The 21,759-nt window shown below is 51.1% G+C and overlaps 1 protein-coding gene across 2 annotated transcripts in view; it reads left to right on the top strand.

Moving 5' to 3' along the window:
• Myh9 (myosin heavy chain 9) overlaps positions 1–21,759 on the top strand; it is an 85,241-nt gene that overhangs the window by 49,278 nt on the left and 14,204 nt on the right. For both annotated transcript variants that reach the window (XM_027403916.1, XM_027403917.2), the window contains 18 exons: positions 2,190–2,282; positions 2,774–2,837; positions 3,391–3,489; positions 3,782–3,925; positions 4,557–4,652; positions 5,439–5,557; positions 6,787–6,939; positions 8,488–8,661; positions 10,013–10,186; positions 11,884–11,998; positions 13,941–14,134; positions 14,263–14,384; positions 15,336–15,405; positions 17,429–17,589; positions 18,512–18,620; positions 19,699–19,830; positions 20,575–20,781; positions 21,239–21,376. In XM_027403916.1, coding sequence (XP_027259717.1) covers positions 2,190–2,282; positions 2,774–2,837; positions 3,391–3,489; positions 3,782–3,925; positions 4,557–4,652; positions 5,439–5,557; positions 6,787–6,939; positions 8,488–8,661; positions 10,013–10,186; positions 11,884–11,998; positions 13,941–14,134; positions 14,263–14,384; positions 15,336–15,405; positions 17,429–17,589; positions 18,512–18,620; positions 19,699–19,830; positions 20,575–20,781; positions 21,239–21,376 — 2,364 coding nt within the window. The remainder of the gene's footprint in view (positions 1–2,189; positions 2,283–2,773; positions 2,838–3,390; positions 3,490–3,781; positions 3,926–4,556; positions 4,653–5,438; positions 5,558–6,786; positions 6,940–8,487; positions 8,662–10,012; positions 10,187–11,883; positions 11,999–13,940; positions 14,135–14,262; positions 14,385–15,335; positions 15,406–17,428; positions 17,590–18,511; positions 18,621–19,698; positions 19,831–20,574; positions 20,782–21,238; positions 21,377–21,759) is intronic.

Genomic DNA, 21,759 nt, shown 5'->3' with positions numbered 1-21,759 from the left:
CACAATATGTGGTGGGTACCCTGTGCCTGGCTCCACCTCCAGCTAGAGTGATTGCCTGCCTGCCTCTGGTGTCCAGTCACAGCAAGGCCGTTGACCAGTGTAGTTGTTTATGGTCCCTGAAGCTGTGTTGTGATTTTCCACACTTGGCCAACTAATTTCTCAGTGCGATAGGCCTGTCATGACATCTCTGGGAGAGAACTCTTTTACCTGCAGTGACTGACTCCCCCCCACCCCCAATAAAAAATAAACAAAACCCTGTGATAACCAAGCCCATCAGACAGGACATGTGGCCTTGACTAGGTCTGTGTGTTTTTAGAGTTGAGCTTAAGTTACTTAAGAGGAAGGGCAGAGTGGGCTTCTGTAGTCTGAGGAGTGACCCTGTCCCTCTCTTTTTAATGTACTAGTTGGAGTCCACTTGCTGAAATACCACCCAGGGAAGCTTTTCAGAAACTGAACTAGTAATTCCAAACAGAATCACACACCGGCACATCATTTCACACTGTGCACATTTCATTCAGTCTCTTCTGTGCCCACTTACTTAGATGTCCATAAAGCAAGCCCTGTTGGTTAGCCATCACCGCCGGCCGCTTGGACTGGGCTCTGTATCTGCTCCCACTTGACCCACCAAGCCCACTTTCCAACAGCAGCTGCGTGTGAGTCCAGACAGAAGCCTGAGTTCTGCCTCCAAGTCAGGCAGGCAGAGGCTCTGTCTGAGGGAACAGGAATGGGCCAGCCATCCTGGCAGCCTGGCATCTGCTTTGTTAGAAGTGTCACTGGGTGGGGAGCAGCACCTGTCCAAGTTGGGCTAAGTGGGTTGCCTGTGGGCTGACTAGCAGGCCCACTCAAGGCTTTTGGGAGGGAGCCCGGTACCCTCTGGGAAGGTGACTTGGTGCCAGGTGCACATGTGGAATTGTCTTTGAGGGCATAACCATCCTTGCCCTTTGACCTGGCCTTGCTGACCCTCTTCTTAGGAGTAAGGCAGAGTGACTCCTCCACTCACCTGAATGGGCTGTGGAAGCTTCTACAGAAGGGAGGAGCCTTGGCTGAGGTGGTGGGAGGAGGCTTAGCCTGGTTCACTTCTGGGCGCTGGCAGACTCCAGTACCTTGCTGCTGCATGTAGTGTCTGTGGTAGGTGTGCGGGAATGCTGGTGCCCTGCAGACAGGTTATGTCTGCAGCACTCGTGCTGAAAGGCAGGTGTGCTATCACCAACTCTCCTGGGAGATCTACTGGACTGCCGTCAGGTTGCCTTTCATCGCTCTCAGGTGGCTGCTGTTTCCGTAAAGCCCTGGCCACTCTCCAGCCCTTCTGATAAACATCAACCCTGCTGGTGGGAGTGATGCTCTTTCCCTCCAGGGATCTAACTGTTACGAGGAATAGGGCCCAGTGTCCTCAGCCAGTCTTGGCTGTTGCTGGCTGGCTGAGGAGGTTGTTGGATGCTTGTAGAGTTGATCTGGCCTGGCAGGGCACATTCCCCCGTTAGGACAGTAGCAGAGCAGGGGCTGTGGAAGTGGCTGACAGTGGTTGGGGTGAAGATTTCAGTTTGACCACCAGTTTTGCTTACCTGTGGCTGGATGACCTTGAGCAGAATATCCCTCCTTCCCTAGCCTCGATCCTGAGTCTGTGAAAGAGCGCAGCTCTCTGCCTTCCTAAGCACTATACCACACAGGGATGCGATTCATGAGGGTTTCTTTTGACAGCCAACACACACCAGAATTTGTTGGAATAGGATTTGTGAAAATTACTGATAAATATCTAGGGCTCTAAAGTGGGCCTTACTGATCCCACTGGGAGACCCCAGCTGATGTTGTGGAAGGGTTGGAGATAGGGGCCCATAGAGACAGTACCGCTGACTCCACTCTGGGTGGGATAACTTGTGTCTTTTGTGGACCTGACTCCTTTCCTTGTATGTAAAGGGAAAGTGTACACAGGGTGACTGTCCCAGAGACAGACCCGTGTCACGCTATCTCTCAATCTTACTCTCGACACTCTTAGAGTCAGTTTCAAGAACTGGTAGCTTGTTGATTTTTCTCACAGGTCGATTTCTGATCCATCTGTTTCCAAAGGCCCAGGGGGAAGGAGGAGGCTAGAGCAGCAGCTCCCAGGGGCCCTGCAGACCTCTGTTCCTGGCATGTTGGGTTTAGCAGCCCATACTTTTGCCTGGCTTTCCTGAGACTCGGTTTCTCTACAGGGTGAGCTGGAGCGGCAGCTGCTTCAGGCCAACCCTATCCTGGAGGCTTTCGGGAATGCCAAGACCGTGAAGAACGACAACTCTTCACGATTCGTGAGTACTGGCTGGTGGTGCCGTGGCTCTTGGGACACAGGTGACCTGCAGATATTTTGACACCATGACCTCCCACACGGTGCTTCACCCCAAACAAGGAGGATGATTTTGTTGCTTCCTCCTCCAGTTGGTGTACAAGTTTCTGTCAGCATGGGCTTCCCCCTCCCCCCATGCCCCCAGTTATGATGGCTGTAACCTCTTTCACAGAAGATGGGAAAAGTCAGGGAGGAAGTGAGGAGTTGTCTGTTGGCACCCAGGGTGCCCTGCCATGCCAGTGGCCAGTTGATTCCCAGGGTCAGGTCACGTGCGAAGGAGTTCTGCCCATTACAGGCCTCTCCTCTCTGCCTTCTGTCCTATATGTCCTATATATTGGCTCAGCTTGTAAATACAGAACTTTTGGCCTTCCTCAGCCTTCTGGGTACAGGGGCAGGGCCCAGTGGGGCCCCTTGTTTCCTATTTCTGAGAGTTGTCTCTTGTATTTGTCTCCTCAGGGTAAATTCATTCGCATCAACTTTGATGTCAATGGTTACATCGTGGGTGCCAACATTGAGACTTGTATCCTTGTGGCTGACTGAATATGAGAGATGGAGCCTTGGGGGAGGTGGCAGCCCTCAGGATGGGCTGCTGCCTGGTTTCAGTACCTTCCCTTCTTGGGCTCATTGTGTTACCACTTGTGTGACATTGGGACAATATCCAGAGCTGACTGGAGGAACCGGCTAGGAATGTGACATGGAGCTCAGAGGATAGATTCTTGGGTTAGGAGGAAACTACTGAACAATCACTCATGGGGCCCTAGAGTGGTTCCATATGGTGGCTGTTGTTTTTGTCTCCCATGCGCCTGCCATCTTATGGCCTTTGGAGTGCTCTAGTCTGCTGTCACTCATCAGCAGGGTCCCTTTAAGCAGACAGGGCTCTGCCAGCGTGTGAGCTGCACTATTAGTCCAGCAGCTCGTTTGAAGGCTGGAGGCAAGGTAGTTGGCTTTGCCCTGCTTTGCTGTTTTGTGCCTTCCTTCCTTCCTGGTGACACTCAGTTCTTTTTGATGGAGATGGGAGTACGGTAGAGGGTTGCCTTCCCTCTAGCGTGTGTCGCTCTTTAACGTACTTGAAGATCTTTTGGAGAAATCTCGGGCCATCCGCCAAGCCAAGGAGGAGCGGACCTTCCACATCTTCTATTACCTGTTGTCTGGGGCAGGGGAACACCTGAAGAGTAAGTCAGGGTCCCTCTGGGGTGGGGCTGCATGCCACTGGGGTCTGCAGATATAATTTGGTTTAAGGAAGAGAAGTGGGGCATACCCTGTCTTTGGGTATGTCACAGGCAGAAGTGTGGTCTCAGCTTGGGTTGTGTTGCATAAATACTAGCTGCATGTGCTGAGTCATTAGAAAGGGGAGTGGTCCAGTCTCAGTCTGTTCACAACGCCAAGTCTTGGAGGTCACAGTATTGCCTGGTGCCTGTGCCATTTATACCTTACCTTTCTGTGCCTTTCTTCCTCTTTTCCCAGCTGACCTTCTGTTGGAGCCATACAACAAATACCGCTTCCTATCCAATGGGCATGTCACCATCCCTGGGCAGCAGGACAAGGACATGTTCCAGGAGACAATGGAGGCCATGAGGATTATGGGCATCCCAGAGGATGAGCAGATGGGTAAGGGCAGGGCCTCCTATGGTCGAGGGGGTGAGACTGACTAGCCTGCCCTTAGAGGCCTTGAAGCAGATGTGGGGCCCACGGATAACTTTCTGTTGACTTTGGTGCTGGGTAGCAGAGGGAAGTCTTTAAAGAGTAGGTTTGAGCCTCAGGGTTTGCTCTTGGTGAAACCGCAGGTGTTACACAGACAAGCAAAGGACAAAGAGCTCTGGCTCTTTGTACAAGATGTGGAAGGGGCTGGCAGGCCAGAGCATCTATGTTCAGTTGCAGACACTTTTTAAACAGATGGGTGCAACTGTGTCCCAGTAAAACATTATTTATAAAAGCAGGCCACAGTGGACCTTGGGCCAGAAGTGTCCTTCATGTAGGTTTTGGAAGGTTGAATATGTTGTCAGACTTTGTGTCTGAATAGTGCTGTCAAGCTGAGGCCTGGGAGAGACAGGCTATCCTGAGTGGTGGTGAGGCCCCAAGGCAGGTAGCTTCCACACACCATGAGATGAGGCCTGGTGTTCTGGCTCCTCAGGAAGTAAAGTACCATGCTTAGCCAAGGATCCCTTGCAGAGTGGCTACCTTTAACCAGGGCTTCCTCCAGCCTCTGTTCACTCTGACCCATCTTTCCCAAACACCAAAGGCTTGCTGCGGGTCATCTCAGGAGTCCTTCAGCTTGGCAATATCGTCTTCAAGAAAGAACGGAACACTGACCAGGCGTCCATGCCCGACAACACAGGTAATACCAGGCCTTCCTGTGAGCTGTGGGCACTTTCAGGAGAAAGTCATCAGAGAGAGATTCCAAACTCTGTCTGTGTTTGTGGGTGTGTAGCCCTCTGGTTTTGTTTTTAGGTTTTGGGGATTTTCTTGAGTTGGGTTTCATCATATTCCTCAGGCTGGCTGTGAGCTTATGGTACTCTGTTCTGTCACCTGTCCTCATAGCTGGGCTGAAAGCTGTGCATTGTTTTCCCCTCCGGTTGTATCATTTGTACACATGTAAAAAACACTGCAAGTGTTAGCAAGCTGGGGGACCTTCCTTCCCTGCCTGAGTCTTGCTCATTTGTTTCTGAAGTCAAACCACTTGTCCTGGTTTGAAACTAAACACTGTTCCTGCTAAGGGACAAAGTAACTCTAGCCTTGCCCTTGAACTGATCAGGACGTGATACCATGTACTCACCTCAATCAGCCACTACTGTTTCCTGTTTAAGTTACTGAGTCTTTCAACATGGTCTTCTCTTACAGTCTCTTAAATATATTCAACATGGCTTGTGTGGCTTATACTGGGTTCTTCTTTGGGACTCTGTACTGCTGTGTCTTGGGTGGGCCTGTACCCTAGTTTTGGGTAGAGGCTGACTTTGGCACTGGTTTGGAGGCCAAACAGTATGTCCATAGGCCTGCACTGTGCCTAGATCCTTTGCACAGTGACTGTAATTGCTCCTTTGCACCTTTCTTCTTTGCTTGCAAACTACACATGGATTTAATTAAACCATTTCTCACTCCTTTCCTTATTTTTTGAAAATATCAGCTGCTCAAAAGGTGTCTCACCTCCTGGGGATCAACGTGACCGATTTCACCAGAGGTATCCTCACCCCACGAATCAAGGTGGGCAGAGACTATGTGCAGAAGGCACAGACTAAAGAGCAGGTATGCTATTGTGTCTCTGTGTCACATGACTTTGTCATTTCCTGGGAAGATGTTCTTGCAGCTGTGTATTGCAAGGTCCAATCTGGGCTGCCCACTATGTGAAGATAGTTGAATAGGGCCTGTTCTTCAGACCTGAGCACTGCTAAGATCAGGGTGGCCCTCCTGAGAACATTAGAGACTGAGGGACTTGCCCAGGTCCACATTTGGAAAGTGCTACCTGTAGGCTGCTTGGTGTTCAGAAAAATGCCACATCCTGTCTCTGCTTAAGATGAGGCTTACTGTTTCTGTGGTGTGGCTTCTGGTTCTGGCAGCCACCCCATCATCTTTGGAACTCAGGCCACGTGGCTGTTTCTTTGCCACCTGCTGCCTTGCTACATGTGCTGAGAGACAAGCAGGGGCGCTCCTGTCTCTGCCAGGCAAATGTGCTCGTCATTCCTGGGCCTGGTGCCCTCACAGGCTGCATCTCTGCCTTTTCTGTCGGCTTTCTCCATGGCTCTAATCATAGAATTTTATGGCACCAACACTTGGAAGATGGCATCAAGGCTCCTCCTAAAGGATCCCAGGGGATAGCTGTAAGCCTGTGGCTACTCTTAAACAGGGCCATTGTAGGAAAGACAAGAACATTGTTTTCAAAAGCTTTTGTGTGTAATTGTTGCCAACTGTTCTTGTCCATAATAATTAAGGAGAAACCTTCACCCCCCCCCCCCATTAGAAAATGCTACACAAACACTTAAGAAAATCCACCAAAGCCAGGAGAAGCAGCAACAGTATTGTCTCACCCACCAAGATTGTTACTCCTGCAGACTTGTTTTCCTTTTAACTTAGTTTCAATTCTGGCTTCTTATTATGAAGCGTTTGAAACAAGCAAAACAAAAGAATGATGGAATGACCCCTTTGTGCCTGTCATCAGGCTACTTTAGCAGACGGCCAGTCTTGGTCAGTCTTCACCCTTCTTCCCACGTGCATTTTTTTGAAGCAAGTCTTGGGGTCTTACCACTTCTGTATATATTTTATGCCTTTGTTGTATTAATGAAGGTCTTTGCAAAATATCTGGGTACACTGCTGCCGGGCATGGAGATGTTTCAGCTGTTGTCATTGATCAGCACCACAATCTGTGTGAGGCTTTCTCCACCTTCCTCACCTGTTTCTCATGGTGAGGTCGCTGGGACAGAGGCATGCGGCTTTCAGGCTTTGTATCTTACCTCTGTGCCCCTGGATGTTGTCCCTAGGCTGACTTTGCCATTGAGGCCTTGGCCAAGGCTACCTATGAGAGGATGTTTCGCTGGCTAGTGCTTCGCATCAACAAAGCTCTGGACAAGACCAAGAGGCAGGGTGCTTCGTTCATTGGGATCCTGGACATCGCCGGCTTCGAGATCTTTGATGTAAGCTCACCCCTTTACACCACCTGGTTGCCCCCTTGGCTTCCCGGTTGCCATCTTCTTGGGTCCTGAGTCTTTTTTTGTCATGGTCCCATAGATGCTCATACTGGCAATCTTTGAAAAGGAACACTGTTGGTGTGTGTTTTAAACAACATAGGTGTATACCCATTGCCAGCCAGCAGTTTTAGAGGGGTGGGCCTTTCACAACAAACTCCTAGAGACTTCCTGCGGGGGTAGTGCCTGATTGTTTACTCTTCCATCCAAAGTTTTCACTTTGGGATCATGCATTGTTCCTGTCCATGAAGGCTTTGAGATCTAGTAGGAAGAGCTGCTGAGATCCTGCATCTGTTGCTCATAGTAGATCTTACTGAAGCTGAGAACTTAAATTTGGAAGCACAGTCTTCAGTTTTCACTAACTTCTCAGTGAAGTGTTGTGTTTTTTTCCACTTGTGGCTTGAGTGTAGTGCATGACCACAGTGGTATTAGACGCCAGGTGTTTCCACATCACAGTGGAGTCACAGAGATCTGTTGCTGTCACTTACATTCATCTGTTTGTCAGTGTTCTGGAGATGGCGCCCACAGCTAATTCTTGCTCATAAGGAGCACAGATGCATTTCCAGATCCTAGTACTTTGATTAACGTAGTCAGCAACACACCTCTTCTTGCTAAGTCAGTTTGTGTCTTGTAACATCATCCAGAGCAGGGCCTTGTCAGCCTCTGAGAGGGCTTATCCTGCTGTGGAGTGAGGCAGGGCAGATCCTGGGTACTGCCTTATAGGCTGTGTGTGGATGGTCCACAGCATCCCAGGCAGGATACTGCTGTACAGGCAGTGTGTGGGTGGTCCACGGCATCCCAGGCAGGATGCTGCTGTACAGGCAGTGTGTGGGTTGTCCACAGCATCCCAGGCAGGATGCTGCTGTATAGGCTGTGTGTGGACAGTCCACAGCATCCCAGGCAGGATGCTGCTGTACAGGCAGTGTGTGGGTTGTCCACAGCATCCCAGGCAGGATGCTGCTGTACAGGCTGTGTGTGGACAGTCCACAGCATCCCAGGCAGGATGCTGCTGTACAGGCAGTGTGTGGGTTGTCCACAGCATCCCAGGCAGGATGCTGCTGTATAGGCTGTGTGTGGACAGTCCACAGCATCCCAGGCAGGATGCTGCTGTACAGGCAGTGTGTGGGTTGTCCACAGCATCCCAGGCAGGATGCTGCTGTATAGGCTGTGTGTGGACGGTCCACAGCATCCCAGGCAGGATGCTGCTGTACAGGCAGTGTGTGGACGGTCCACAGCATCCCAGGCAGGATGCTGCTGTACAGGTAGTGTATGGACGGTCCACAGCATCCCAGGCAGGATGCTGCTGTATAGGCAGTGTGTGGACGGTCCACAGCATCCCAGGCAGGATGCTGGTGTACAGGTAGTGTATGGACGGTCCACAGCATCCCAGGCAGGATGCTGGTGTACAGGCAGTGCTTGGGTGGTCCACAGCATCCCTTCCCTGCAGTCTCCTTCCCTCTGATCTCCTGCCTCTCTGATGCGTCTTTCTCCCTGCAGCTGAACTCCTTCGAGCAGCTGTGCATCAACTACACCAATGAGAAACTCCAGCAGCTCTTCAACCACACCATGTTCATCCTGGAGCAGGAGGAGTACCAGCGCGAGGGCATCGAGTGGAACTTCATCGACTTCGGCCTCGACCTGCAGCCCTGCATCGACCTCATTGAGAAGCCAGTAAGAGCAAGCTGGTCTGTCTGGCTCCCTGCTCCTCTCTGCAGTGCCTGATCTCGTGTTGTCTCGAAAGCTCACAGCCTGGGCCCTTGACCCAGTGCCTGGGAGGCCCAAGTGCATCCCTTAGCAAAGGCGTCAGGTGGATTGGAGATGTGACTGGGCCCGTGCATTCCATTTTCCTCAGACCTGTTTGTCTTAAAGAAACAGCATGCTTTTGTGAAGTAAGGCCCCCCCGCCCCCACCCCCCCCCGCCCTGCTACAGCACTGAACTTTGCACCCATTCACATAAAACCCAAATTTTGTATTCTTGGGACCAACATACCCCCACAGCATTTACCCCATGGCCTTGACTCTTGAGATGGCTGGGGCTAGAAGAAGCCTCCCCTTCCTTAAGGCAGGTGATATTTATAGCTCTTGCCAGGTGGAATTTGGGCCACCTGGTTGGGCTTTTGGGTTTGTGTGCTGTATGGAAGCCTGACCTGTTTCCATCTCTGGGTCACTTCCTGATGTGGTTGGACGGTCTGGTTCTAGTGTCTTGGACATTGAGTCACATGGAAAGTTGGATACTCAGAAGATCCAGAGAAAGTCTGTTCACTATGAAAACAGTGTTAGTGGAAGGGGGTGTGTAGTTTGGCAATGTTGACTTTTTGAGGTTTTGTTTTTCCTTACTCAATTGAATTTATAGTTGTCAAGAACTCACCTGGCTCCAAAGTGTCAGACACTAAAGGATTAAAGATGTCCTTCACTTCTTAGATGTTCAGTGTCTGGAAGGCTATTGGGTGTCTTGGGCCCTTTGCTCTTCAAGAGCCACCTTAGGTGTCTCATCTCTTTACTAAGCAGCTGTATAGACACAGTATAGCGGCCAGGGCCTAGATAGGGGTGCTGAGTCCAGGGACAGTAATTTAAGCCTTTCCCGAGTGCCCCAGAAACAGACACTTGGGGCATGTGTGGTGGTGGAACGATGCACTGCCACTGCCACAGAGCTGCTGCTGTGCGTCCTCTCGCCGGCATAATCCAGAGTCCTGAGGCATCCTGAAGCAGCCCCACCCCACCCCCACCCCCACCCCCACCCCCCCCACCTGCCCCCTTTTCTGTGCAACAGTCCTGGCTGTCCTGGAACTCACTCTGTAGCCCAGGCTGGCCTCGAACTTAGAGAGCCACCTGCCTCTGCCTCCCAAGTGCTGGGATTAAAGGCGTGTGCCACCAATGCCTGACTAATAACTAAGGTTAACTCTCTAATGCTGCTATTTTTTTCCCTCTGGAGAATGCTCCTCTTTGTGAGAAGCCTGGATTCTCCCAAGGGTGGGCATAGCTGCAGACCCTGATCACTTGTGCTCTGCTGCTTTTCCTTTAGGCGGGCCCCCCAGGCATCCTGGCCCTGCTAGATGAGGAGTGCTGGTTTCCCAAAGCCACCGACAAGAGCTTCGTGGAGAAGGTGGTGCAGGAGCAAGGCACCCACCCCAAGTTCCAGAAGCCCAAGCAGCTGAAGGACAAGGCTGACTTCTGTATCATCCACTATGCTGGCAAGGTGAGGGATGCACCTGGAGAAGGAGCCAGTAGCTCTGTGCCAGGATGGGGCTCATCTCTAGGCATAGGAGCCAGGCAGCCCTGGGGTGGAGGTGTGGTCCAAGCAGTTTCTGGTAATATGGAGGTAACAGTAGTATGCCTGCATGTGGCTTTCATAGCACATTCAGGCCTAGCAAAGGTGTTGGAAGCCTGTGGAACATGTTTGTGGGTCAAGGCTGTGGTGTAATTAGAGGAGCTGTGGCTGTAATCTATAGCTGAAATGAGAGTTGAAGAATTTAGGAACTGAGTGACTTTGGACAAGGTGCTTAATCTCTCTGAGTTTCTGTTTTCTGATCTGGAAGCAGACAGGGATGAAGTGAACTCATGTGGGTCAGTACTCTAGGGCAAGGCTTCTCGGCCCCTGGCCTGTGCTTGCTGCAGTGTTGAATGGTGCTGTTTCTTCCACACCTGGCTCTCCTGCAAGAGTTCCAGCTGTAGTACCCGCCTGCACTGTCTCTAGACATTGCTAGTTGCCTTCCATTAATTACAAGCTGAAGGGAGTTGCCCCTGCTGTAGATAGCAGCCATTGTCGTGTGGTTACACAGCTGCTCTGTGGTAGAGCTGTGCTTGACTAGCATTCATCCCAATCTGTGTGCTCCTGGGGCTTCAGCCTTGGCTGCGCCTCCAAGGTGTGAGCTAAGAAGCTGCTGTTTGTTCAGAAGTCTCTGCATTTCTGCAGAGTCTCCGTTACAGCTGGAGCACACAGTCTGGACTGAATTGGCACCTCTTCAGTGGTGACCTTGAGTTTTTCCTGTGCTCTTCTGGCCTGTGTTGCCTGGCCCCTTCTGTGAAGTGGCTCTCTTAAAACTCCCCAGAAAAATACAATAAACCCCAAAGCACTATATGCATAGCTACCCAAGGAAAGTTCCCTGGCCTTATGTTTCCTCCCAGTGGTTCCCAGACCCAGCACAGAAGCTCATAGGATGTTTCTTCTGCCCTGTGATGTGTGACATGGAAGGCAGGGACACCCTCCCTGCCATCCAGGGTCTGAATGATGAAATTAGCTGTGCCATGTCTGCGCAGCGGGGCTGCTCAGCACTGGCTCTGGATTTTGCAGCAGGTACCTACTGCTCCTAGGAAAAAGGAAGCCCTTTTCTGTTCCTCACTGGCAGCAGCTTCCATGTGGGCTAGAGACAGGGAGGCCAAAATGCCTGCCGTTCTGCTTGTATTGTTCTGGGACCTTCTACAATGAAAGCAGGCCTCATGTTATTGAGAATGTATTTGTAAAAGGTTAGAACGGTTGCATGCAATTATAGACAATATGGGCCTTGTGAGAAGACAAGGAAAAGCAGAGGTTCCTGGCCTCATGACTACAAAGAAATGTTAGTTGACATGGAGTGTGTTCTGTGGCGGACATAAAAAGGATTTTCGCTTAGTTTCTTACTACTTTAAAGAAGACAGCATTCTGTGGTCTTTTTGTGACATCATTTTCTCAGCTGCCCCTTGTTGAATTCTTGTGTTGTTTTTAATGGTTGGCTTTCATTTGCAACACTGTAGACAACATCTTGTCAATACCTCATTGCTTCTGTCACTTGTCACCTGCTTCTTGGGGATAGCAGTACAAGGTCAGAGGGTGTTCCCACAGGGTTCTTCCATGTCCCTGGTTATGAGAGCCTGTGTCCCCGGAGTAACTCATGATGCAGTCTCTGCCTCTGTTAGGTGGATTATAAAGCTGACGAGTGGCTGATGAAGAATATGGACCCTCTGAATGACAACATTGCCACTCTGCTTCACCAGTCCTCAGACAAGTTCGTCTCTGAGCTGTGGAAGGATGGTACGTCCTTTGCCCTCCACCCCTGCCTCACACATGGTCCCCCATCCTCCCTGTGTGTGGTGAACCCAGGCACCATACAAAGGGCCTTGACACCAGCCAGGTGTTTGTTAGCCTTTGTGGCTCTCACAAGGAAGATCTCCCTGAGCTGAAAGGGAGAGGTTGCCCCGAACAGCGGTGTAGCCATGTCCTCCAGGGCAGAGGCGCCTCTGGCCTTTGCTGGCTGTCTGGCCAGGCACCTTCCACAGGTGACCAGCCCCCCCAGGTGGCTCCAGCCTTTGCCTCACAGGTCTGTAGTCTCTAAGCCTCATGAATTTCTGCCTCTCCTCCTTGGTAGACTGGTTTCTTTGAAGCTGTTCTTTTTCTGTCTCTTCTTTTCTCCTTTTCCTCTGCCTGGGTCTTGCTTTAACCTCTCTGTTGCAGAGATGCAGAACACTCAGAGAGCCTATTTCTATCGCCGCTTTCCCATTCTCCACCTAGAATCAGGTGACTGGCTGCCCCTAGTGGGGTCTGTTGTGTGGCGTACCCAGGACTGTGCATGTTTCTGTTTTATTTTCCTTACCCCATGGCTCCCCCTCCCTGGCTGTGCCTGTTCCCTATGCTGCCCTGGGCTCCTATCCCTATTATGTCTGGCACAGGCCTCAATGGAATGCCAGGTTTCTGAGGGACTGTGTTGAGATGTTGGAAGTTTTACATGTAGGGAAAACCATTAAAACCTGGCGACCTCCTTAGAGCTCCCCCTAGAGGCTGCGTCTTCTGCTTGGACAGCTGTGTGTCTTGCATGAGGTTCAGATAAGTGTGTCTCTTGCTGAAGGGCAGCTGTGTGACCCTTCAGCACTTATTCTGGCTGTGTAGTCCAGCAGCAGGACACATAGAGGTACCAGTCACCATGGGATCACATTCATCTTCCTCTCTAGGACCCAAGTGTTTTCTCCAGCCCACTCACCCCCAGGCTTTGGTGGCCAGTAAACTAGGCCCCGGGGTGGGTACTGAGATCAGATGGCTTGCAGCTTCACTGTGGCTTCCATTTTAAGCAAGTGGTTTTTTGCTTTTTGTTTGCTTTTAAACCATCCTTAAATAAGAGGGATCTGGTCACACAAGAGTAGGAACCCGTCTTTGCCCTAGAACTCACGGAAGCCTTCAGATTTAACCCTAGCTCTTGCTCAAAACTGATCTCAATGGCTGATGCTTTGGTTCGTTTGGTTTTGTGGTAACTGGAAAAAGCAGTTCATTTTATTGCTTCTGGGCGGGAGCCATACAGACAAGAGCCATGTCTTTTTGGGTTGGTCTAAAGGATGAAGGCTCGTGTGCAGCACCCAAGCACCATATGTTACCGTGTAAATGTTCCAAGGAGAACTTGGAAATGCTTTGGGCCAGCACTGGTTTTTCAGAACTCTTCCTAATGTTGCCATTTACTGCTGTTAGTCCTCTGCTGGGGAGGACCATATGTGGAGAGAATACTCTGAGCCCTGTCTACAATGGCAGAGCATCTCTGGAGATCCCTTTGCTTGGCTCCTAACACAGTGCTTATAAACAAAGTTCATTGTGAAGTCAAGATACTATTTCTTTTTCAGTTAGAACCACAGGAACCCACACTGACTAAGCCATCCTCAGGGAATTCTCTCTATTCCAAACACATTACCAACTTCATTGATTCTCTCTGGGAGTAGGGCTTCCATAGTTGGCTAGGTAGGGGACATGAGCGTAAAAGATCAGTCTTGGAGATGCATTAGAGATATGCCTTGGACTGTGCGGTTCCCCCTATACCTCCTGCCCAGGTCAGGTCTGTCCTACCCAAAGGCTTTTGCACTTTTCAGATCTGAGCAGAATGGTCCTGTAGCTCCTTACTTACTGACTGATCTTTTTGTCTTGATGTCTGTCTCTCTTGTGTCCTCTGACCTGTCGATGTGGCACTGGAACTCAACAGGCTTTATGTTTTTCACAGTGGATCGAATCATTGGCTTGGACCAGGTGGCTGGCATGTCTGAGACAGCACTACCCGGTGCCTTCAAGACACGAAAAGGCATGTTCCGTACCGTTGGGCAGCTGTACAAGGAACAGCTGGCCAAGCTCATGGCCACGCTGAGGAACACCAACCCCAACTTTGTTCGCTGTATCATTCCCAACCATGAGAAGAAGGTGTGGATACTTGGCATGGCATGGTGGGGCAGGACAAAGCTGTGTCCCTACCAGCGGGATCACCTGCCCTTTTCTCACTGACTCCTGGGTACAGTAGTGAGTCCATCCACATGTGCTTTCCTTTCCAGGCTGGCAAACTGGACCCTCACTTGGTGCTGGACCAGTTGCGCTGTAATGGCGTCCTTGAGGGCATCCGCATCTGCCGCCAGGGCTTTCCTAACCGAGTGGTCTTCCAGGAGTTCCGGCAGAGGTGAGCTGGCCTGAGCCCTTTGCTTGGCCCAGGCTAGTTGTAGAGTAAACCTAGGTGGACGGCTACCTGAAGGAAACTTCGGCCGGGGCTGTGTTAGCGTCTGTGAACTGTAAGATCTGGCCAGCTCTCTGTGCATCGTTCCATGTGCCTTGCAGAGAGACAGTTTTTAGTTCTGGTACCGTCACTGTCTCAGGCACTGTGCTGTTACTGTGATGACGCACAGTGGGCAAGACAACTTAGAGGAGGGGAGGGTTGTTTGAGCCTCATAGTTTCAGAGGATTAGGACTCATCACTGTCACCTCCCAAGGTCACAAACTGGGGACCTAGCATTCAAATGCCGAGAGTACCAGAGGCATCTCTTTCAATCCAGCACAGCCACTTTTGTGAGAAGAGTCATCCCCATATTATCACTGGAAGGAATGTCACTGTGCTGGGTGAAGATGGGCTGTTGCTGTGGCTGCAGCAACAGATGCAGCCAGACACTTGGGCACTGAAGGGACTTTATGGAGCCAGGGCTGTAAAGTGCTGCAGCGTCTTGCTGTTTGTGCTAGTGATTTGAGCTTATGTGTCTAGTAACTGTTGAGTGAAGGTTGTGCCCATGATGCAGCCATTTATTTCTTGGGCTGACCTGCAGTGTCCAGGGAAGCTGCAAAGAGTGTGTCTGTCCCTGGGTCCCAGATGTCCTGGTCTCTGTGCAATTAGCAGGGTACAAGCACAGCCCTTAGCTTTATTCCCGGTGGCCGAAATGAGTTTTCCAGACTCACCCCTGCCTCTGCCACTTAGTCAAAGAAAGAGCAGGGTGTGACTGGGGTGGGACCCCTCTTTGGGAACTTGGTGAGCAGCACTACACTCCTGCTGTATCACAAGGGTGACCTTAGTTTTGATTAGTCCCTAGTCCATGCCGGAGTGAACAATGGGTAGAATGAACAACTTTTTTTTCCCCTTCCTCAGGTATGAGATCCTTACTCCTAACTCCATTCCGAAGGGCTTCATGGATGGGAAGCAGGCGTGTGTGCTCATGGTGAGTTCTGCTGTAGTTCCCTGGAGTGGGGACCTGTGGCAGTTAGGTCACAGCTGTTCATGTATTCATCCTGTGAGATGGTCATTTTGATCTGTGGACGCCTGTGCTACGTGCTCTCTGCTTGTGCTCAGGTTCTGGGTTTCCTAAGTGCCTTGAGAGGCTGCCCTCAAGGGCCTTGAGTGGTCAGGGATGTATTGGAATCAGGACAAAGAGCCAAGAACTTGGCCATGGGAGACAGGATAGTGACAGGACTTGGTTTGTTCCATTTGGGGAACATTCTGTTGCTTTTTGGTTTCATTTTCTTTGGCCTTGTGCTCAGCATATTCATGGCAGCTCACAACCAGGACTCAGGGGTCCTGGGGTCGGCCCAGCATCTGGAATTTGTGCCTCTTGACTTTCTTCCATATATCGTCCTGCCCTGGCTTGTCATGCAGTGCACACTTTGGGTTTTGGTTTAATGACCAGTGGTTCCAGTGTCTCATAGCCACACTCGGGCTCAGTCTCACCCTGGGCCCTTGCCCGTATTTCTTATGTATCTTCTTATTCCACTGCTTGCTGGCTCAAGAGTCATGGACACAGGGCTGCTGAATTGAGGTGTTGGAAGAAAAATTCTTCCATGTACAGGTTTTTTCAGCTTGAGATGGGAAAGAATTGAGGCAGGGGGATACTGCCTGCTGTCCAGATGCTTGTCAGCCAGTAGTGGGCTGGACAGGGTGGGGGGGATCTTCTCCCCTGGGGTCTGGATTGCCTCTTCTCCATGGACCCTTGGCCACTTTCTTGCCAGGTGGTCTGTCTGCTCCTACAGGGACTAAAGTCCTTCCTGGCTTTTTCAGGGAAGATGAGTATGGCTATTCCTAGATCTTGTCACATGGTAAGAGATCTGTGTGCAGGCAGAGGACAGGCCACCTCCACCCCTATTCTTTGGTCTTTCTACCAGGACTTCTTGCCAGACTAGCAAGCTTCTTTATAACAGCAAAGATCTCTAAGAACCCATGTAGAATACTTACTGACAATGCCACTGGGAGCTTATTGTTAACACCCCCCCCCCCACACACACACAGAACGGCTGTCTATATTAGTTACATTTCTCATTGCTGGAACCATGTACTTGACAAATGGCAACTTGAGGAGAGAGCGTTTGTCTTGACTCACAGTTTGAGGGTAGAGTCCATTATGGGGGAGAAGAGGAGGTGGTGGGAAGACGAAAGTGAGGCGTCTGCATCAGGCAGGAGACATGAAGAATGGCACTCAGCTGCTTTCTCCTTTCTCCCCTTTTTATTTATTACTCATTATCATTCATTCATTGCCCCAGTCTTTAGGATGGTGTCCCCTGTCTATTTTATCCTCAGGTATACTCTGGAAGCATCCTCACGAAGACACCTAGAGGTGTGTCTCCTGGGTGATAGTGAATTTAGTCAGTTGACAGCAGAGAGAACCCCCTAGCATATGGGCTTTCTAAGAGAGTTGCTCAAGTTTGCCATGATGATTAAACTTGCCTGGTACTCAGTGGGTGCTTTCACTTCTGTGCCGAGTGCTTCTGACACTCTTGGGTTTTGCCCAAAGCCCTTCTGGGAAGGAGGCACTGTTATTCTCTGTGTCCTCTTTTCTTTTTAAATCACAGCACCCCTTGCTTTTGCAGTTGAGGGTACGTCCCAGGGTCTCCAGAGGTCTTGGCTCCTGATGCCCAGGAGGGCACTTGTGTTAATCTTAGTGACAGTGTACTTTTAGCTGTATCATTGTGGACCTGGTCCTGGTTAACCATTTGTGGAGTGTGACTACAAAGGGTGCAGAGGCAGGAGGTAGAAGAAGTTTCAGGGGACTCCTGTGTTTCACAGTTTGGTTTTGTCACCTTGCTCCATGCTATCTATTCTTCCTCTTAGTGTCCCTGAATCCTGTATTCTCTGGTTCTGGGACAGAGGCTCATAGAGTAGGTGCAGCCACCCTCCAAGGACCGCTGGGATGACTGGACATTCCTCTGACGATACAGAGTGGTGCAGTCAGTGGTCTGCTTTTCTCTCTCTAGATCAAAGCTTTGGAGCTTGACAGCAACCTATACCGCATTGGACAGAGCAAAGTGTTCTTCCGGGCCGGTGTGCTAGCCCATCTGGAGGAGGAACGGGACCTGAAGATCACTGATGTCATCATTGGCTTCCAGGCCTGCTGTCGGGGCTATCTGGCCAGGAAGTAAGTTGCAGGGACCCTTACCCCATACACCCTCATGTGTGCTCCTGTTGCTGAGGAGTGCCTAGACAGCTGTAGGTGAAGGCCTCTGAGGCCGGGCAGAACCTTTGTGGGGATGGGCCCCAAGCTCTTTTTGCTCCTCTGCTTCCTGGATTTCTCTTGTCGATGGGCAGAAATGGCAATTTATGAAGGAGTTTAGAGGGACATATGGGAGTCAGGCAGCTGAGTTTTGATTTGTCCCAAATGTCTGTTTATTGTAATCCTTACTTTGCACTATGACAGACAGGCCCCATTGTGCCTGTCCTCATGGAGTTGTATGTTCCATGGAGGCACCGTGATCTCAGAGCATTCAGATTCCCCTTCTGTAGGACAGCGGGCAGAGCAGCAACATCCCAGTCCCTGAGTCTCTGGTTATTCTGTAGGGCATGTCCCAGTGTGAGCTGTGAGCCCCGAGGATGAGCATTGGTTTGTGATGTTGGGAGAAGTGGAACCCCCACACCCACACCATACTGCCCACTTTTGCAGCGCATTAGCTGCTGATACCGTTCACCTCCAGCATCTCAGACAGGAAGGCAGAACAGGGGTACCCCAAGTCCACATTCCCGGGCACAGTTGGAAATCGTGACCAAGGTCATAGTTAGATATTGCACTGAGTGGGGTCTGTCATTGGTTTTTGTTGGTCCTTTAGGCTTGTGAGTGCCTCAATGTGAAGGGCAGTGAGTGACTGAATGACCTGAGCCCTTGCCAGTCGTGTGTTTGACTCGTGAGCCAGGGCGGGTTTGTGTGTGTGTGTGCGTGCGTGCGTGCGTGCGTGCGTGCGTGCGTGCGTGCGTGCGTGCGTGCGTGCGTGCGTGCGTGCGTGCGTGCGTGCGTGCGTGCGTGTTTTCCTTCACTCTGAGTTGCTGACTGTGCCCCTCACCTGCAGGGCCTTTGCCAAGAGGCAGCAGCAGCTGACCGCCATGAAAGTCCTACAGAGGAACTGCGCTGCCTACCTCAGGCTGCGCAACTGGCAGTGGTGGAGGCTCTTCACCAAGGTGGGTGCTGCAAGGCTGTGACCTGGAAGACGCTGGCCAGGCGCTCTACAAGCAGCTCGACCTCCTTCTGCTCATGTAGAGCTTTCTGCCCATATCACGAGCTTTCCTGCAGCTCCCCAGAGCCCAGCAGTGTGAGCCTAACCTGGTCCTATTCATAGTGTGTGCCAGCCATACCACTTGTTTGCTATGGATGGCAGTGCCTGGGCTGGCTAAGTTAGAGAGCAGCTCTTGTGGGTGAGGCCCTGCCCAGCACTCTGGCCCCGTGTGAGAGACACTAGCCTCCTGAGGTACCCCAGGACAGCCTCTCAGAAGTTCTGCTTTATACCTCCAGTCTTTAAATACTCGGTGTAGTGGCACATGCCTTTGATCTCAGCTCTCAGGAGGCAGAGGCAGGCAGATCTCTGTGATTTCAAGACCAGCCTGGACTACACGGTCATTTCCAGGATAGCTAGCACTACATAGAGGCCCTGTTTTCAAAAAGAAAAAAAAAAAAGTTCCTTTGTAAAGTGTTCTGGTTTCTTTAGTTTATATTGCATGATAACTGCAGAATGTTACCTAAAAGCATTAGAAAGAGTATAAAACTTCACTCTTGGGCCCTTCACACTGAACCAATGCTATGATGCTTTTGTATTTATTCACACTCTTCTTTTCTCATTTGTAGTAAATGTCAGCTGTGTAAACTGCATGCATTCTTACATAGCTACGCTTTGACTTGTGTACACAGCCTTGTATTTTGCACTTTCTATTTAAAATTCCCATCAATATCAGTTTTTAGGATTCTTCCCTATGGGATGGTTCTGTGTATCATTCCTAAATTTGGTGCTATAAACAGTGCTGCCATGAACATCTTTATGCACACGTAGAGATGGTTTCTCTGCAATGTAATTAAGTGGGTCAGAGGCCTCTTGAGTATTGTACCAGACTGACTCCCAGGAAGGATGTACCTGCTTGTATCTACTTCCCAGATAGCAGGTCTGGTTGCCTGTCATCTCTAGAGCTTGTATTCCAGAGACAAAGGAGCTGTCAGAGGTGGGCAACCCGTAGCTGGCCTTAACTCTGCCTCTGTCTTCTCTCCCAGGTCAAGCCCGTGCTGAACTCGATCCGACATGAGGATGAGCTGATAGCCAAGGAGATGGAACTGACAAAGATGCGAGAGAAGCACTTGGCTGCTGAGAACAGGCTGACCGAGATGGAGACTCTGCAGTCTCAGGTAGGTTTCAGAGGCTCCACCCATCAACCTCAGCTGTTCTCAGTGCTGCCCCCTTTTGGCCACCAGTGGGCAGGCTGGCTTGCAACTTAGAGAACGCTTGCAGTCCAGTGGGAGAGCAGCCTTCCCCATCTCTTCATACATCCTGATACATACATACAAGCTCTGGAGGGAGTCTGCTCAGTGGAGTGGAGAGCTGGTTTAAGTGTCCACCCTTCAGCCCATTTTATGGACGTGTGAAGCTCTTGAGGGAAGGCCCAGGGTAGAAGATGTTAGGGCTGTGCTGGAGCTTGAGCACTTCTGGCTGGAAGCTCATCTGTGGTCTTCTTGGAGGCCGGGAGCCTGAGCTATAAGCACCCACCCTGGAGCTGCTTGAAGAGTATACCAGCTTTCTATTGCTGTGACAATGTACCTGAGATAAGTGACTTGAGAGGCGGTTAAGAGATTCAGCCCTTGGTCACTGGCTGTGTTGTTTCTGGGCCCCAGTGGAGGTAGAGGGAGTGTGGTGGAGCAGAGCTACTCAGCCCATTGTACCAAGGAAGCAGAGAAAAAGAAGGGGCCAAGGTGTGCCCCCAGTGACCTTTTTGCTTCAACTAGGCCCCAGCTCCTAAAGTTTTGGGCAGCTCCTAACAGTGCATCAACTGGCAGCCAAGTCTTTATTGCCTGCCTTGGGAGACATGTCCCATCCTGCCTGCCAGGAGGTCACAGGGAACAGCCTTGCCTATGGTTTTTTTTTTTTTTCCCCAGCTAATGGCAGAGAAGCTGCAGCTTCAGGAGCAGCTGCAGGCAGAAACAGAGCTGTGTGCTGAGGCTGAGGAGCTCCGGGCCCGCCTGACATCAAAGAAGCAAGAACTGGAGGAGATTTGCCATGACCTGGAGGCCAGGGTGGAGGAGGAGGAGGAGCGCTGCCAGCATCTGCAGGCAGAGAAGAAGAAGATGCAGCAGAACATCCAGGTACCGCCTGCACCTGCTGGGCGGGGCACGGCGGGACATGGCGGGACATGGCAGGACACACAGATTGCTTAGGGGGGTCACCGTCTCTGGACACCAGTGGCACATGACAGGCACACGAATTCATTTGTCACATCACTATTCTTTGTCTGCTTGGGCACCCCTGTGGATGGCTTGCTGTTTGGGATGGTAGCTCGTAATGTGCAGCTCTCAAATCTGGATGAGCGCTACTCAGTTGAGCATCGAGGCTGTTGAACTTCTCTCTTTGGTCCCATGCTCCACCAGCCCCAGGCAGGTGGCCTTAGCACATGGCCCTCATTGTGACATGCTGGCTCAAGCAGCCCCGGGGACAGTGTGAAGCTGTGTCAGTCTTGTGCCCCAGTTCACATCCAGGTTCCCTGAATGAGTGCTGGCCAAGCATGAGTGTTATACGCCATTCTCATGTGTTCTCTCCCTTCAGGAACTTGAGGAGCAGCTGGAGGAGGAGGAAAGTGCCCGGCAGAAGCTGCAGCTCGAGAAGGTGACCACTGAGGCCAAGCTGAAGAAACTGGAGGAGGATCAGATCATCATGGAAGACCAAAACTGCAAACTGGCTAAGGTGGGGCCTGCTGTTCCATGCAATCATGGGGAAAGCAGGGCCATGGCCGCCTGTTGGCCTGCGGGGCCAGGGCTCTGCTCGGCAGTAACTTGCTTTTCCCAGGGTTCCCAAGGCCTCTGGGCACCAGGGTTTTCTCATGAATGAGGAGGCTGGGGGAGAGGCTTACCATTTTTTCTTGGTAAAGCTCTTTAAATACCAGGTGGTAGCCTCTTATAGTGGCAGGGATAGGACCACTTGTCCCTCCCCTAAATCAGTTGATACCCAGAAGCCTTTCTTACCTGACCCGGGGGAGGTCTTGGACTCCTACACGTTTAGCATCTGAGGATGTGAATTTACCCACATGTCTCAGTCAGGTGACTTGCCAGGTGGTCTAAGAGGGATCT

The sequence above is a fragment of the Cricetulus griseus genome, chromosome 2, assembly GCF_003668045.3.
Source record: "Cricetulus griseus strain 17A/GY chromosome 2, alternate assembly CriGri-PICRH-1.0, whole genome shotgun sequence".
Lineage (NCBI taxonomy): Eukaryota > Metazoa > Chordata > Mammalia > Rodentia > Cricetidae > Cricetulus > Cricetulus griseus.
The sequence above is the reverse complement of the archived record's forward strand: the minus strand, read 5'-3'. Positions and strand labels throughout refer to the sequence as shown.